A 17,043-nucleotide genomic window follows, 5' to 3' on the forward strand; every position below is an offset into this window, starting at 1 on the left:
CATCTGGGGAGGTAACAACCAGCAAACACCTCATTCCAAGTTAGAGCAGTGCCAATCAAGTGATAATTTTTTTTAAATTATTCAATGAAGATTTAGGGCATCAATCACCACCTACAAATGAGGGATAGGAGCTAATTAATAAGTGATGAATTTGTTATATGATATGTTACAAAAGAAATATAATCAGCACACTGATTTCACCTTTTAAGCCTAGAAAAAATATACCTTTTACCTTGGAAGACTGAGATATCATTACACAATTTAAAGACAAATGATATTTTAAGGTTATCTCTTGAATATGTGCCGTAATTTGGACAAGCTTGTCGCTGTTCACACTTTCAAGAATTTGATTTATAATAGAAAACACAGAAAATGCATATTTTGGATAAAGGAAAAGTCATGTGCCAAAAAGCACTTTTAATGTTGGATTTTGGATGGCTTGGCTAGGGAAATGAAATATACATGTGAAAACAGCCCAGCAATGATAAAATACAAGATCAAATGAAACGTAAATGTGAAATTAACACAAACTTGTATGAGAAGGGTGTGAATCCCCCTAGGTTTCACCCATGATTCTCCCAATTAAAAATTAAGCAATGTAAACCACTTAGGAGATAAATTTCACCATTAGAATGTGTTAGATGACCTTGAATAATAATTTGACAATGAAATAGGAGCTATGGTAGGTTTAGAATGTATCTTATGGGATAAACCATAACTTTAGTAGTGTTTCATGAAATCTGCTTTATTTTGTTATAATTAATTTTGAGATTTAGTAAAAACCTTAAATCAACCCACAGTATCTTAAATAAAACCTTTAAGCATAAATGTCTGGGGCTGCTTTGCCCAATCAGGGTTAGAAATAAACGATTTATTGCAAATCTTTGGACAAAATTTGTCTAGAAGATGAAAATAATCCATTAACTTTGCAATAGACAATGAGTAAATACTTTTTTATGGTTTATCTTTTGCAATTTTTTAAATTTTTTTGTATTATATATGACATAAAAGAAAATATTTGAGTTTCTCACTCTTGAGGGTTGATCCATGCGTGGTAAATATGACAGCTGCGGGGGTGTTTTGTGTTGATTGGATGACGTGGACATCACTTAAATGATGTGGCCATTCATTTAAATGATATGGCATATACTTGAGGTGTTTCATGGCGTAAAGATAATGTAAAAATGTTAAAGACAAATCTCCCTAAAAAAGAGAGCCTTCCACTTGTGGGAGGTTATTTTTTACCCTTGGAGAGGTCATTCCACCTCTTACGGCCTGTTGACCTCTACTGGTCAACTACCCATGCAGTACATCCCCCTTTTCTTGGCAAAAAGGGGCAGCACCTGATCAGCATGTCCGTGCCATCCTGCGATCATCAGCAGCTTAATCATTTTTTATTGTAAACCCAGTTTGCATGTATGAATTGTAAATAATCTAAGCAGATCAGAGTCATGTATGTAAAATTGCCTAGGTGGACCTAACTTTCTATGATAATCTATGTCCCGGAAGGTTTTTCGTCTCACCGATCCATGGATCGGCAGAGTTTTCCTTCAAACCTGACCCCAAAGCCGGGATGCATTTTGTCATTAGAACTTTAGGAGAATCCTAGTGTGTTAATCTGCTAGATTATAGTTGTGTCGCAGAACTGGGTGTTTTGTGAGGGTCTGTATTAAGTGGGTTTGTCCCCTTGAGATGTAAATTGTAAAAAGTCATGATGTAATGTGTCTTGAGGGTTGAAAATGTTTTAAATCCCCTCGTGAGTCCTAAGTCCTAGGTCCTAGGTGATGTTTCCAAAGGCTTAGTTCGATGATCCATTTAAAAAAATGAAATAAAATAATAAAATAAATAAAAATTTAAAAATTTAAAAAATAATAATAAAAAATTTAAAAATTTAAAAATTTAAAAAATAATAATAAAAAATTAAAAAAATTTAAAAATTTAAAAAAATAATAATAATAAAAAATTTAAAAATTTTAAAAATAATAATAAAAAATTTTAAAATTTTAAAAATAATAATAAAAAATTTAAAAAAATATAATAAAAAATTTAAAAATTTAAAAAATAAAATAAAATAATAAATAATAAAAAATTAAAAAAAATTTAAGGGAATAAATCGACGGATGAGATCAAGAGATGTCTTGATCCTCATCAACGGTCGAGATCATTTCTACATGGATCAATCGAACTAGCCGTTGGAGTCATTTCCTTTAAATAGGGTGCTAGGAGTCATTGTCGATTCATTCGATCTGTGAGTCAGATACTGAAGAAGCTCTCTTGTAAATCTGTTTCTGGTTAATAAAAGAAGACTTTGGGGTCCATATCTTGCTGGTGTTACTCTCTTGAAATGCTGTGAGATTGTTTCATTTTCTGCATATGTTATTTTCAGCCGTTAATAATAGCTTTTTGTAGAGTATTGTGAGCACAGGTATCTTGTTCACTTGCTGGGGTTTGGGTGTTGTTAGGGTTTCTGAAGTAATGGCAGGTATCTCCATTACTTCCTGAGATCTAGCAGCATTTTTGCCCTCTTTATTGACAGTTGTTTTGAGCTGTGTAGAAAACATCATTGAAGGAAATTTTGTGGGCGTTCGGGGAAGTTCTCGGCTGAACCAGCCAACTCCCGCAAGCATTTTTTGATGAGCCTAGTTGGATTTGATCCTGGGTCTATCATTCGGTTTATTTTTCTAAGTTTGCATGAGAGATTTTCTGAAGTTCTTCACAGTGACGATCTGGTTGTTCTGTTCTTTAAAATGTTTTCCGTGCTTATTGCTGAATCTGGCTTTTAAGGGGCCAAATCTGTAAATTAATCAGTTGTCTTAGGGTTTCAATTTTCTCTGATCTAGGGTTTCAAATTTTTTGCTTTATGCAGTTTTTATCAGGGTTTAGGGTTTTTAGGTTTCATTTTATCACATAAAAAATTTGGAAAATCATTTTTGCCAGTTTCAGTTGTTTTTCATGTTATATCTTAAGATCTGAATTTTTCAAGTCAAGATGCGAATATGATATCTAGTTAATGGTCTAGGATTCTCGTGGTGGTTTAAAGCATTTATCTTTTTTCAAAAATTCTCAGTCGCTGGATATCGTTTGGTTATGTGATTTCGCTGATACCTTTTGATGACAAATGATTGTTGTTCACGGTTTATTTTTCTATATCTAACAAGTAATCATTCTAACCACAATCTCTTAAGGCACTGGTCTGCTAAATTAATCAAATCCATCGAGTCCTTTTTTATATCGCATCTCGTGTCTCCCAACCAACTGGTCGACAGTTGGTCTCATCATCTCACAGGGACTACCCCCCTTAACCGCGGGAGACAGGCTTAAACGGAGGGATCGGGGATCAGGGTGATAGCCCCCGGTCTGAGCGTTGTCGTGTCAATTTGCGCGACAACACGGCCAGACTTTGAAGAAAAGTGGACAAGGAATAGTGCTTGCACCTAAATGAAACCTCCCCAACACATTTCAATTGGAGCGTTGCCTCCTAAAGCCAAATCATCCATGTTCTAAGATTGATGTCACTTTGCTTGTTAGGGGTTTTATGACTAGCTTTTGGACTTGGAAAACCATTTCCATGCTTCATGGAAGTTGCCTCGACATATTTGAAGGTTAATAAACATTATTTGAGGTTTTTATGGAGCTGAGGATGCCTTATCTTTTGTAAGATTTTATCCTGTTTTATGAAGGTTTCAAGCATGTAAAAGCATCATTTAATTGTATTTCTACTTAGTCTCCAAGTTATGTGGATGACAAGTCACTTTTGAGTGATTCCTTAGGCTGGAATTAAGGAATAAAGAATGAGGAGGTGAGAGTCTCGTCCATAAATAAAGGCCTTTCTCTCATTCCAAATGGTTGTGATTTGTTGGAGAACACTTTCTATTGGGTGTACCTTACGACTTCAAAACTGCTAATCTTCCTCTAAAGAAGGGCCAAATTGGCTCTGTTTCGTTTTCTCCTTCCTAAAGACTAAAATGTTGCTAGTCCCATGAAGATTTCCTGATTAATGGGTAAAACAGGCAAATCTCATGACCAAAATAACCAGTCAGTAACTAAAACATTATATTAGTTTATATCTGAAGTCTATATACACTTTTTTTATGTGTCTATTACTGTGCTTTTGGCGTGCCTATTTATAATGTACCAAAGTTAATTTTTAGCCCAAAACTTATACAACAAAAATTTTAACAATTTTTAAACCTTTATTGATGACTGTAACAAACAAATTTCCATTCAGGACTTCCGTCAAAGACGTAGCAGACAACCCAGAATTATATGAGCAGTGATGAATATAAAAGGGGCAAACAGAGCTTTATTAATTTATTGAGAAGAGATAAAGTGCAATGGCAATTAAGAACCTGGTTAAACTTGAAGTAATAGATCAGCTCCAAGGATAAGAAGGGAAATAGATCAGCTACAAGGCACACAGGCTTCTTAATACATAGAACTTGGCTTCCAAATAAGTATCAGACCAGGCTCTTGGAATGGAATTCAATCCCACTGATTAGATAATGATGCTCAATCCTGGTAATGGTGGAGGAATGATCTGCTGAATAACTGAAGAATGCTCTGAAACCCAACTCCTACAGTCACCTTCTCCCTTCAAATGTAATGTACTCATTCCCAACAGAGAAATTGATCTCGGCTTATCAATGAAGGATGCTCTCGGCCTGCATAAATTGCCTTGGTTTTCTACAGGAATAAAAGTCTTGATCTGAGCTTCTAGATGTGCTCTCGGCCTGCCAGTCAAAGGAAAAATCACTCCCAGAATTGCACTTGTTCTCAGCTTGCCAAATTAAGGAGTCTCTCCCAGAATATGCCACGAGTCTCAGTCTAGAAATGCCAGGTAATTTCACTCAGGATTGAAGGAAAATTGCAGCTTGTTAGCAATAAGAAATATGCCCCGACTTGAGAATGCGGCCAGCCTGGAAATATAAGAATCTCATCTTGCCAACAAGAGTTAATTTGCCCAAGAATATAATAAGTTTCGTCCTGCCAGACAGAGATGAACACACCCAGAGTTGAAGGGAACTTAGTCTGATTAATGGAGGAAGAAACACTGTCTCCAATAGTAAATTCGACCTCCTGAATATCACTGTAATTTGTCCCAATTCAGAGATGGAATCGACTTCTCTTGATAGCAATTTCACCTTCAGAAAGATGCCCCAGATTCGGCCTCCAGAAATAAGAATGAATGCTGAAGTGATTCAGCCTTCCATAGAGGGAAAATTCGTCCTTCCAATAATTGCAAACCCCAGCAATAGAAATCAAGTTGCTTGAGTATAACTTTTGGCCTCCAATCAAGAGATCTCGGCCTCCAAATAACTGATGAATTTTGGCATTCAGTATGGTTGCTTGGCCTCCAGATCTAAAAATCAATTTGGTCCTGGCTGAAGGTTAGACTCGGCTTCAAGTAAAATATAATCTGATCCTCGTGAAGTATATAACTTGAAGTAACTTGGCTTTCTGATTGAGGGATTCGATCTCTCCTGCAGACAATCGAATTTGCCAATATATATTCCCCTAGATACTGGAGATCACCTGCAAATCAAAATTACTGATGGATAAAACAATTTCTCTGCAATGTGCACAAATAAAAGATCTTCCCTAGTGGCCAACTAGATTGGTTGTGGAGAACCACCTAAATTGACTATGAACCAGCTAGGGTGGCAATGTTGTCCACCAAAACCAGTGTGAAAATCTCACCTGAAACCCTTGAGCTTTACTCCCTTGAGCCAAAATGCAAACACAAGAATGATTACGAAGATTAGAATGAATCATGAATGGCCATCAATCTCCTTTTATAAGGCTTCACTGAATCTTCTCCAAGTTTCTAGAACTCCCCTTTTTAATTTTAAATGATGAAGTCACTTTTACCCCCTTTTAATAATAATGATTTTGCCCCCTTTTTATTAATAATTATTTACCCCTTCTTTTATTTATTAATAATATAAGGGTGAGTTTGGCAAAACTCGGAGGTCTCCTTAGCAATTTTTCCCTCTTGCTACCCTAAAGGAGACAGTTAAGCAAGCGAGAGCGATACCTCTATGCTCAAATGATTGGGGACATTACACTATTTCTGGCTTCACCTATTGGATTTTCAGTGTTTTGGTTTAGGGTAAAACACAAAAGTTGCCAATTGTATTTCCAAGCTTCCTACATAAAGTAGTAATTTGTTCTTAGACATTATCGAGTTTCTGTGATTCCATGAGGTATTAATTTGGGTGTGATGTTAATGCAGAAGTACCTATGGTTTTCTTGATTGATGAAAGCATGTTAAGTTATTGCTTATGCATATGTGAAGCTTCCAAGCATTTCTGGTGTATGAAGTAAAGTGTGATTTCATGTTTTTCAGGTTAAAATTATAATTGTTGACAGTGTACCATTTCATTTTCGGCAAGATTTTGAAGATTTGGCCCTTAGAACTCGTCTGCTTGGTGGAATGGCACAGAAGTTAATGAGATTGGCTGAGAAGTATGATACTGCAGTAAGTATAGTGAGCTGTGCACATGGACCAATCTTTTATTTCCCTTCATTTTTTAAACATTAGTAATTAAATATTTATTCCATAGTCCAAAATAATCCCTAAACGTATCTTCTATGTCTAGCCAATGTCAAAGTACAACTTCTATGGTTAAAATTGACAATTCTATAAAAATAGGCATTCTGAAGGACCAATTATTGATCTGCTGTATCTATCAAGTGCTCTTGCAGTGCTTGCAGTTGCTCTGCTTTCAAATTTTATGCATCAAACTTGAAAATTTAAAAATTATGATGTGTTCAAGATTTATTAATCAAGAGATAACAAGCAAAAGAGTGGGAAAGAATAAATCTATTTGGAGATCAATATGGAAGATCTGTCAAACTAGAATCTCTCGTTTCTATTTGATTACTGTTCGTTAAGCGAGTCTTTTATTAACTTGTAACCTGTCCTATATATTATTTAGTTCTTGTGTGGTAGTACTGAACAGGGTACTAATTTTTCTTAATCACATCTTTAAACAGCTATTGGGTAGTTGGTCTTATGTTGTGTTACATGTCTTGATGTTGGACACGTGAATCTGCGTTCCGGATATGGATCCACCCAGATTCACATGGGATCCGCCACATATATGGATCTTTCAAACCTGGAAATGGATCTTGTTACCCACCACCTATGGGTGACACCCATAGGAGAAATTTTTCTCCTACATTGTCTTCAGCCAGCAGCCCCTTGCAGCCACTAGATAGCTCGATGTGCCATCATCTCCGCCACCTGATCCAGCGATTATGCACCCTCGCCCATCTGTCATGATTGTATGTTTGAAGGTGGGCTTTCCAACCCTGAAGGTATGGCTTTCATTATGTAATTGGGTATTTTTGCTTACTTATCATGGACACTTCTAGGCATGGATTAGTGGGGGGATTCGGCGGAAAGAATGGGCTTAGTCTGTACTCTTGTCCCCTCGCCCAACTTAGTGGCTAACCTTGTATCCTAGTCCCATAGGATCTCCTCTATTGGCTACTAGCTTTAGGAGTGGCATTACATGGGAAACCCTGATTTTCGTTGCATGGTTCCGCTTCCTGACATCACATACATCACTCCCCTCCATTCATTATAACCCCTTTTCACATATTTTCCACCTGGGTACATTTGTCCATTGGGTCCACAAGGAGTTAGCCTCCCCCTCCCCTTGTCCATGCTTTGGGTCGGGGCTGCAACGATGCCCTGGAGGTTGATGCAACTAAAAAGAAAGTAAAAGGCATTATTTGTCCACTCTTAATAGGAAATGTATAATAAAATGCAAAAGATGGCTGGCTCATACAAATTTAGCACGTGGGCAAAAGCCAACATGAGCTCTACCCCTATCATCATGGCCATCACCTTGGTTCCTAGGGCTCCTCATATTGGTCCCCTGCATCATTAAGGAACCCATGATTGTCCTAACCCCTGGTGGACGATGAACTGCCCAACCTTAAGGGGGTAATCACTACTATATCTTACACATCATGCTCTCATTCTCTGGAGCCTTGAGCAGTTATAAAAGAAAAATCAATAAAAAGCAAAAGGCATATGAAGAAAGGGGTTGGGGTAACTCATGTACCACAATTGATTCCTCCTACATCTATACACCCAAGTGTGGGCCTCACTCATCATAGCTACCCTTGTACCATGGCATGTGGCTTGGAGGCTTCCCCTGACGCCCCACTCTGTTCCATCATTATATCACATGACACCAACCATATGACAGACGTACCATGGACCTGTCACTCCCTTGGAGGTTGAAACCACTTAATAGGGGCCTTGATTAACCCCCTTCTTGAACTTAGAGACCCCTGTACACTCTAAAGCCCATTATGGAAGGTCATGCCACTATGAAGTGCCCACTTGGTTCCATGATTTGGAAGCTCGTTTGCTCAATTGCACTAATGAATGGTTCTACGAGAAGGTGAGGAGACACATTGGATCATATACAAGATTGTAGGTGGATCTTCATCTTGGGGTTTGGTCTCCCTATATGCAATCCAAGCCCTCTAGAGGGTCATAATGGCATTTGCAGGGTGAGCGTTGAGAGAATGGGTCTCCACCATAATCGAGAGAAGATAGCCATGCCATGGGATCCTTTAGCACCGTTCATTGCTTGCTCTTGTCCCACTTATTTAATGATGATGATGCACGTGGACCACCTTGCCCAATAGGTTACATTCTTGCAACACACACTTGGCAGCTGATCCAGGGCCCAGATGGGGTTGTGTCTCACCATGGGAGACAAAGGGAGGGCTTGCATCATTTTCCAACCCTTGCAGATGAGATACATGCTTATTCGATTCAGTTGGAGACCCATGATGATTATTTTGTGCCCCCACAGCCACTTTAGGGCACCACAGGTCATTTTCTTGGAGATCAAAAGGCCACCCCTTTCATCACTGTTTTTGGAGCCCTTCCACTCATATTGGCACATGTTGGATTCCATTTGGTCTCCCAACGACCCTTGTAGCTACTTTACCACAAGTTTGAAAGATACAAGGTCGATTGGGCCTCCTTTAAGTGATGTTATGATGTCTGCACTTTCTCCGAGCTCCTACAGGTAGACAACCTTCGAATAGGTTTGTGAATACAGGTTTACAAGTCTGTAATCTTGTTCTCCTCGGTCTCTGTCTACCTCAACCCCTCTTCACTGTATCATCCTTCTGCTTGATTTGAGCTTCTTTACCCAGTTATAGGTCACAATTATATGTCATCGAAATGCTACAGGCTCGAGTGCCTCAGGTCACCGAAAATCCACAGGTCCAAGTGCCTTAGACCACCAAAAAAATCATGGATCTGAAATGCAGAATGGTTTGATATGACTGCGTTTACCAAAGGTCACAAAACAAGTGAGCTTGAACTCCTTACAAGTCCAATTCACTCACAGGAGCCAGAGTTTTTGGACAAAGATATAAAATCAAATTCTATAGGACAAACGTGTACATATGTGAGTTTCCTCAAATAATGCCAAGCATTTTCCCTTGCTGTATTCCTTTCTCTGTTCTCCTTATATTTCTTCAGATCCACGAATTCATCCCCGTATAGTGTTTTGAATGATATCATTATATATATGAGTTTTCCTTGTTTACATAATGAAGCCGACACATGAATAATCGTGCTTTGTTGAGAATAAAAGCCGACATGTATGTTGTGAGGCCAACAATGGGTGAGGTAAATAGTTTAAGTTTGGTTATCGATAATGGATTAGATTTTATGAATTTGGCATATGGTTTTGCATGGTTAGAGAATTAGCTAGTGTTTCATGTATTCTAAGGTTAATGTTTAGTTCATTTTAATAAAGTATTTATTTTTATATAATAAAGGCATCATAAAAAAAAGCTTTCCATTTTATACATAAAGGTATATTTGCTAGGATTTGGGTATCATGTATATATGGTGTGTATGCTTCAATAAGGCTAGGATATTATATGGGACTTGCATTAATATTTTAATGCCTAAAGATTCATCTATGTAGGGTTTTATATGAAAGGTTTTCACACTTGGGACTTCTTCAATAGTTTGGATATCATTAGGATTAGTGTTTGCTTCAACTAGGGTTAGAGCATTATGTAAAGCTGGGATTTCCCTAGGGTTAGAGCAACATCACGCATCAAAAAAATATTTGCCATCTCATCAATGGCATATTGACAACAATGACAACCTTGACTAATGAGGAGGACTGCCTATCTTCTGCTGTAGATGTCCTTCTCCACAAACAAGTCTCGGGCTCCATAAACCTGCTCTTGGTTGATCAGACCCTTGAGCTCATCAACTTCTGCTCTCGCAACCACCTTTGTCCATCAAGGGGTTGCTCACTGGGCTCCAACTTGGACACTATCACGCTGTCCTCCAACAGACCATAAGTGCCCAATCACATCCACACTTGGTCTTCTCTCACGCTGCCCTCCAACAGTCCACGAGAGACCAAGTCCACGCTGTAGCAGTTGTACCTAGTTCGGTCATCCCCACACCTAGGAGACCCTTACACATGGCTGCCCACAGACTCCACCAATCTGCCTTTTTGCTCTGCAATAGAGGAGCTATTGCACAAATCTGGGCACATCAATATGTCCTCACCTAGGACATCATTAAGCTATCACCCAAGGGAATATCTGCAACTCTTCTTGCTTCTGTCTTGTTGCCTCTCATCTGATGTGCCTACTGCCACCTTGGCTGCTTGGTAGGCTTCCCAATAGTCCACGTGGGCTCCTCCAAACAGCTCCTAACATCTCCTACAAATGCCCATCAAACTGATCCAAGCACTGGACAAAGTCTCTGACCCAACATCTCTCCAAAAACATTGTTGTAACGATGTCTGCACTTTGTTGTTCGTGACACCTGGTTAGGGCACTTGCTGCAGCCCTAAATCCTCCCAAAAATCACCAAACAGGCCATTAAAGGGCTGCGACACACCTCAAGAGGGCTCCTCCTCACCCACGCTGCTTCCTTAGGGCATATATCAACCCTTGATAGCCCTTAAACAAGCCTAGTTGTGTGCTATGGCTTGCGACCTAGCACAACAACCCTCCAACAGTGAGACAATCTTCAAAACAGTGCCCAAACATACTCCAAACAACTGCGATTTTCCCATAAGAAACTCGGCCTAACAACTAGTAGCCTCGACCTACATTACAACAAGCTCATACCCTTGTTCTAGCCCAAAAACAAATCTCGGCCTCCTTGTGGTGTCCTCCTATTGCTGCGGCTAGGGCTCATTATATCTTCGTCCACCGAATCCCTTTTCTTGAGAAGATGTTGCACTAAATGGATGCTAAAACAACTCCAATTCACCCTTTATTTATCACCAAATGAGGGGCTCCAACGAATAGATGAAGAGACACATCTATTGGCCAAATTTTACTTCAAGCCTACATGACTTGAAAACCAATAATTACTTGTCAACTTTAAAAATTCATCTCCACTTCTTCAACTCGGAATTCGATGATTCTCGAAGCGTTGGATTCTCATTTCTGCCCTCTATCGTCTCATGTCATCACATGTAGATATGTGCTTTTGGAATTGCCCCAAACACGATTGGGTGCAAAACCCCAGGATTGGGTTCTAAGCCCACAAGCCTACTTGTGGCTCTTTGACCTCCAACCTTCAAGCACTAGGGCTTGGAGTACCTCCCAAGCTAACCAAAATCAACAAGGACGCCGTATAGGGAGACCAAATCCTAAATGAAGATCCACCTGCAATCTTGCTTAAGATCCAGTGCGTCCCCTTGTCCTCCAATACAACAAATCATTAGAATAATCAAGTAATAATCCTTACAAGTTATGGGATCAATGGGGCACATCATGTTGGCATGCCCTTCCGTAGTGGGCTTTGGCAAGTACAAGTCTCTCCAAGCCAAAAGGGGGTTAACCAAGGAACCTATTAGGTGGTTTCAATCTCTAAAGGGGGTGGCATGTCTATAGTACATCCTTTAAGAGGTAGGTGGCAAATGATACTTGTTATCTATGATAAACCTTTGTTTTTCTAGCTCTAGCCTTAAATCCATTTTTGCTCTGTTTATTTAAAAGTCCATATACTCTAACATTACTCCATTTTTCCTTTTTTATTTAATAAATCCCAAATTCTAGCCGCATTTCCATTTCTTTACTCTAATTACCCAACTCTAGCTGTAAAACCTTTGTTCTTTCAACTCCTACCGTCATTGGCCCTCCATTTGTTAGGATATTCTGACACATAGGAAATAGTTAAGTATAACTTGGTCTAGTATAGAGTTAGGTAAAGTGTGTTTCTTTACTATGTACATTTTGTAACTTACAATCCGACGGTCACGATATGTAGTGATCCGACGGTTCATTCTCTCCTCGGTATTACCGACACTTGATCCGTGGCTTAACACCCGATTGGTCCATGATCTCTATTTAAAGAACATGGAGGGTCATTTGTAGGTTAACCCGTTCATGAGAGAAGCTTATGTAAATTTTCATTCTTTTATTAATAAATTGCCTGAAGTAGCCGTGTTGGCTCAGGCCGTGGACTGTTTCCCTCTTTGAGGGTTTTAACCACGTCAAAATACTGGTGTATTGATCTGTGATCTGTGTGAGCGGTGTTCTTTGGTGCTCTGTTTGAGGAACTTACCCTGTAAATTCCTACATGGTATCAGAGCTATTTGAGGGCCGCGTCCGTTGGTGATCCAAATCTGAAGCCGGTAGAACAGCATCCGACTGTCGTTTCCTAGATCTACTATTTCTGACTGCTTTCTGGCCGAGAGGACTGCTCTGTTGTGTTGGGAGCATCTGTTCCAGTGAGGAACCCCTTTCGTTTCACGCGAAAAGGTTTCCGGTAGCCTTAGCTGCGTCATTTTTAAGATCTGGAGGTATACAGTGTTTATTTGCAGTTTACAGTTATTTTCTCTCTATTTATTTCGGTTTCGGTTTATTTAGCCTTTTTTATTACCGGATCTATACCTTTCATTTCTGTGTATGCTCTTTGCCCCACAACTCTGTGCGATCTGGGCAAATCAGAAACAGAAAGGAAGGATTTTTCTCATGCGTATGCTCTTTTCCGCTGCGCTTTAGTGTGATCTCGGAAAATCAGAAACATTGAGGAAAATATTTAGTTTCCGGCTAAAGCTAACTTCGAGCTGTATGGTTCGTTTTTTTTGTATGTCCGTGTTGGGTTTTGTGTTTTTGTTTTGTAGGGAAAAAGAGCTTTCTCAAAGCAAGCACGCAACCCAAAGCTTCAACCCCCCTCTCTCTCTCTCTCTCTCTCAAACTTTTTGTATAGCTCACTTGGTTCAAAGCTAATTTATGAGAGTAGAGGTCTTGAGTTCAAGTCTCCTTTTTGAGGGGGCGGATTTTTCATTTTCGCACATTCCCGCACTTCGTCGGCGACTTCATCAAATTTTCTTCGAAAAGCCATAACTTCTTCATCCGGAAGCCGTTTTTAGAACCGTTTTTTTTGAAACAGTCTAATTTTTCGAGATCTTTCCATTGGAACACTTAGTTTCAGCATCTATAGCTTCAGTTTTTGTTAAAATGGAAAGTCCATGCCAAGTTATTCTTGACAGCACCAACTACTTCCAATGGTGGTCCTACATTGTGGATTTACTTAGAAGTAAAGGTCTTTACAGAATGGCCACAGGCCAAGAAACCAAACCGAAAGATGAAGATAAGGCAACTAAATGGGAAAATAGGCAAGATTAGGCACGTGGGTTGATAGGGATGTCTATTTCCCTAGATCTTAGATTCCATATTGCAGAACTTGATACTCCTGATGAAGCATTGAAACAGATTACTAAAGTTTTTGGAATAAAAAATGAACTTAGAGCCCATCAACTTGAAAATGAGTTGCTTACATTGGACCCCAATAATTTTTCTTGCATTGAAGATTTTTTGTCCAAGTTCAAGACCCTTAGACTTCTCTTGGAAGGTGTTAAGGTTAAGAAAGAAGATAGTAACCTTATCTATTCCATTCTTACTAAGTTGGGACTAGCCTACTCTGTGTTTGTTTCCACCTTCCATTCTTCAAGCAAAGCCTTCATCTCTCAAGGACAAGACTACAAGTTCCCTTTGATTCTTTTTGTGATTCTTTAATAAGAGAACAAGAAAAACTCTTACACCTTGGTCTTCTTAATCTTGGAAACTCTTCTAAGAAAGCGTTAGCCGCCCAGCAGCGACCAAATCCAAAGAATCCTAAGAAGTTGTATCCTAAAAAGAATGGTCCTAAACCAAACAAGGGTCCTAAGCAATTTCAGCCTCAAAATGAAAAATCATTTCAACAAAATGATAAGACAAATAAAAACAAAGGGAAGAAGACTGATAGACATTGCAACGTTTGTAATTGAGATGGCCACTTAGAATCCAAATGCTTTAAGAAGATGGAAGCCTTGGAAGCAACAATGAAGAAGCATAACATCCATTTGGAGCACTCTTCAACTTCAACTTCATTTTCAGGAATGGCAATTTCTGCATGTGGTTGTCAAGCATCTCGGTCTGGCTATGCACTAAATGTATCTTCTTCTTCTCATTCTTATGAGTGGCTCATTGATTCTGGAGCTTCTTATCACATGGCCAAAAACAAAGCCATGTTTTCTTCTTTAAATGATTGTAACACCAAAAATATATATGTTGGTGATGATAGATCTCTTAGTGTTGTAGGGACTAGAACTGTTCATATAGACAATGGTCAGTTTAATGATGTATTATGTGTTCCAACCTTATCCTGCAACCTTCTATCTGTATATCAGATAACCCATTCAGGTGAAGGTAAAATCGTTGAATTTTCACCTCACGATGTTGTAATTAAGGACCTAAGAGATCCTAGACAGATTTTAGCTACTGGCATTGTTGATGATTCTACAAGGTTGTACAAGTTTCAGAACTTTGGGTCATCAAATCTTCCCTCAGTATTTGTTGCTCATAATGATGAAGTGAGCAAACTTTGGCATGAGCGATTTGGTCACTTAAACTATCGCTCTCTTCAGAATCTATGTAGTGACAGGTCTTCCAATGGTATCTTGCAGAGATGGTGTTTGTTCCGGATGTGTACTCGGAAAACATCATCGGGACAGTTTTGAAAAACGTGCCTCTTGGCATGCCTCAGCCCCTTTACAGCTTGTGCATAGTGATTTATGTGGTCCACTTCTAGTTGTTTCCTTCTCTAGCTACAAGTATTTCTTAACTTTCATTGATGATTTCTCCAGATGCACTTGGGTATACTTCTTAAAACTCAAGAGTGAAGTATTTAACATGTTCTTGGCCTTTAAGGCCTTTGTTGAAAAACAATATGGACATCATATTCTTAAGCTAAGATCTGATAATGGCGGAGAATATGTTAAAAACAACTTCTTCAACTTTTGCACTGAGCATGGAATTCAAATGCAACATACTGTTCCATATACTCCACAACAAAATGGTGTAGCTGAAAGGAAGAATCGCACCTTAAAGGAAATGGCTAATTGTATGCTTAAATCTAAAGGACTTAGTCTTAATTATTGGGCAGAAGCAATTAACTGTGCAAATTACATAATAAATCGCACTTGTACTAAGGTTTTAAAGAATATCACTCCAAAAGAAGCATGGAGCTCAATTAAACCAGATGTAAGTCACTTTCGTGTTTTTGGAAGTGAAGCATGGGCCCATATTCCAGATGAGAAACATAAAGCTTTAGAACCTAAGAGTGAAAAATGTATTTTGGTTGGATATTCTGGAGATGTCAAAGGATATAGACTTATTCCACTTAAGTCCAAAAATGTTATCATTAGAAGAGATGTAAAGTTTGCTGAAAATATATCGGCCTACGAGCCTAGTTCGGCGGATGTGCCACCTCTTCCTATCTCTTCTACTTTTGAAAATATTTCTTCTTCAGATGATGAAAGCGAGGATGACAATCCTCCCCCACCTTCTCAGGATCCTCCTTCAGCTCCTCAGCTTCCAAAATGGGTCCGTGCTACTCGGGATGCAGCAGGTGATCTTGCCGGTGATCCTACAGATCAACGACGTACACGTTCTCAGTTCGAGAGAGCCTCTTCTTTACTGGCTCAAGCTTCAGTGAATTATGATCTTGACACCTTTGCAGAAGCTTCAGGTCATCCAGATTGGGAAGCAGCTATGAATGAAGAATATCATTCATTATTGGCAAATGATACATGGGATCTTGTTCCTCTACCAAAGGGACGAAAACTTGTTAGATGCAAATGGGTTTATAGAACCAAGTATGGACTGGATGGTAAAGTTGATAAACATAAAGCTCGTCTTGTTGCTAAGGGTTTTTCACAAGTCGAAGGCATTGACTACACTACAACCTTCTCCCCTGTTGCCAAAATGAACTCTATCCGCCTTATTCTTTCCCTTGCTGCCTCTTTAAAATGGGAAGTCCATCAGATGGATGTTAAATCTGCCTTCTTGCATGGGGATTTGCATGAAGAAATCTATATGGAACAACCTATTGGCTTTATACAAACAGACTCCAGCCTTGTATGTCGGCTTAAGAAATCCCTTTATGGTCTCAAGCAAGCTCCTCGAGCTTGGTATGCCAAAATGGATAACTTTCTTTTAGAAAATGGCTTTTCTAGGTGTCATTCTGACAATACTGTCTACACCAAGAAAGTGGGCAAGTCTCTTATCATTCTTGTTCTTTATGTTGATGATCTTATCCTGACTGGTAGTGATCCCAACTTCATAAACCATGTGAAGTCTAGCCTTAAAAGGAAGTTTGAAATGACAGACTTAGGACACTTACATTATTTTCTTGGTCTTCAAGTCTTGCAATCCAAGGAAGGTATTTCCCTTTCCCAGTCCAAGTATGCTTGTGATATTCTACGCCATTTTCACATGGAAGACTGTAAGCCAGCCCCTTCTCCCTTTCAGTCTGGAGTCAAACTTTCAGTCACTTGTATTCTCCTGAAGTTGATGCTACCTTATACCGTCAACTTGTAGGAAAACTTTTGTATCTAACCCATACTCGTCTTGACCTTTCCTTTACTGTTGGCCTTGTTGCTCGGTTTATGCAAAACCCACGTGAAAGTCATTGGAAAGCAGCTAAAAGAATACTTTGTTATGTTCGAGGTACAGTTTAGTTTGGGATTC

General features: G+C 39.1%; 1 protein-coding gene across 3 annotated transcripts in view; it reads left to right on the forward strand.

Annotated features, from left to right (window-relative positions):
• The window catches only part of LOC149195050 (DNA repair protein RAD51 homolog 3-like), a 272,949-nt gene that overhangs the window by 108,331 nt on the left and 147,575 nt on the right, over positions 1 to 17,043 (forward strand). For all 3 annotated transcript variants that reach the window (XM_089408082.1, XM_089408080.1, XM_089408081.1), the window contains exon 7: positions 6,347 to 6,478. In XM_089408082.1, coding sequence (XP_089264208.1) covers positions 6,347 to 6,478 — 132 coding nt within the window. The remainder of the gene's footprint in view (positions 1 to 6,346; positions 6,479 to 17,043) is intronic.

The sequence above is a fragment of the Pinus tabuliformis genome, chromosome 2_2 (genome assembly GCF_031772625.1).
Source record: "Pinus tabuliformis cultivar Carrire ecotype Pingquan chromosome 2_2, CPIR1, whole genome shotgun sequence".
Classification (NCBI taxonomy): domain Eukaryota; kingdom Viridiplantae; phylum Streptophyta; class Pinopsida; order Pinales; family Pinaceae; genus Pinus; species Pinus tabuliformis.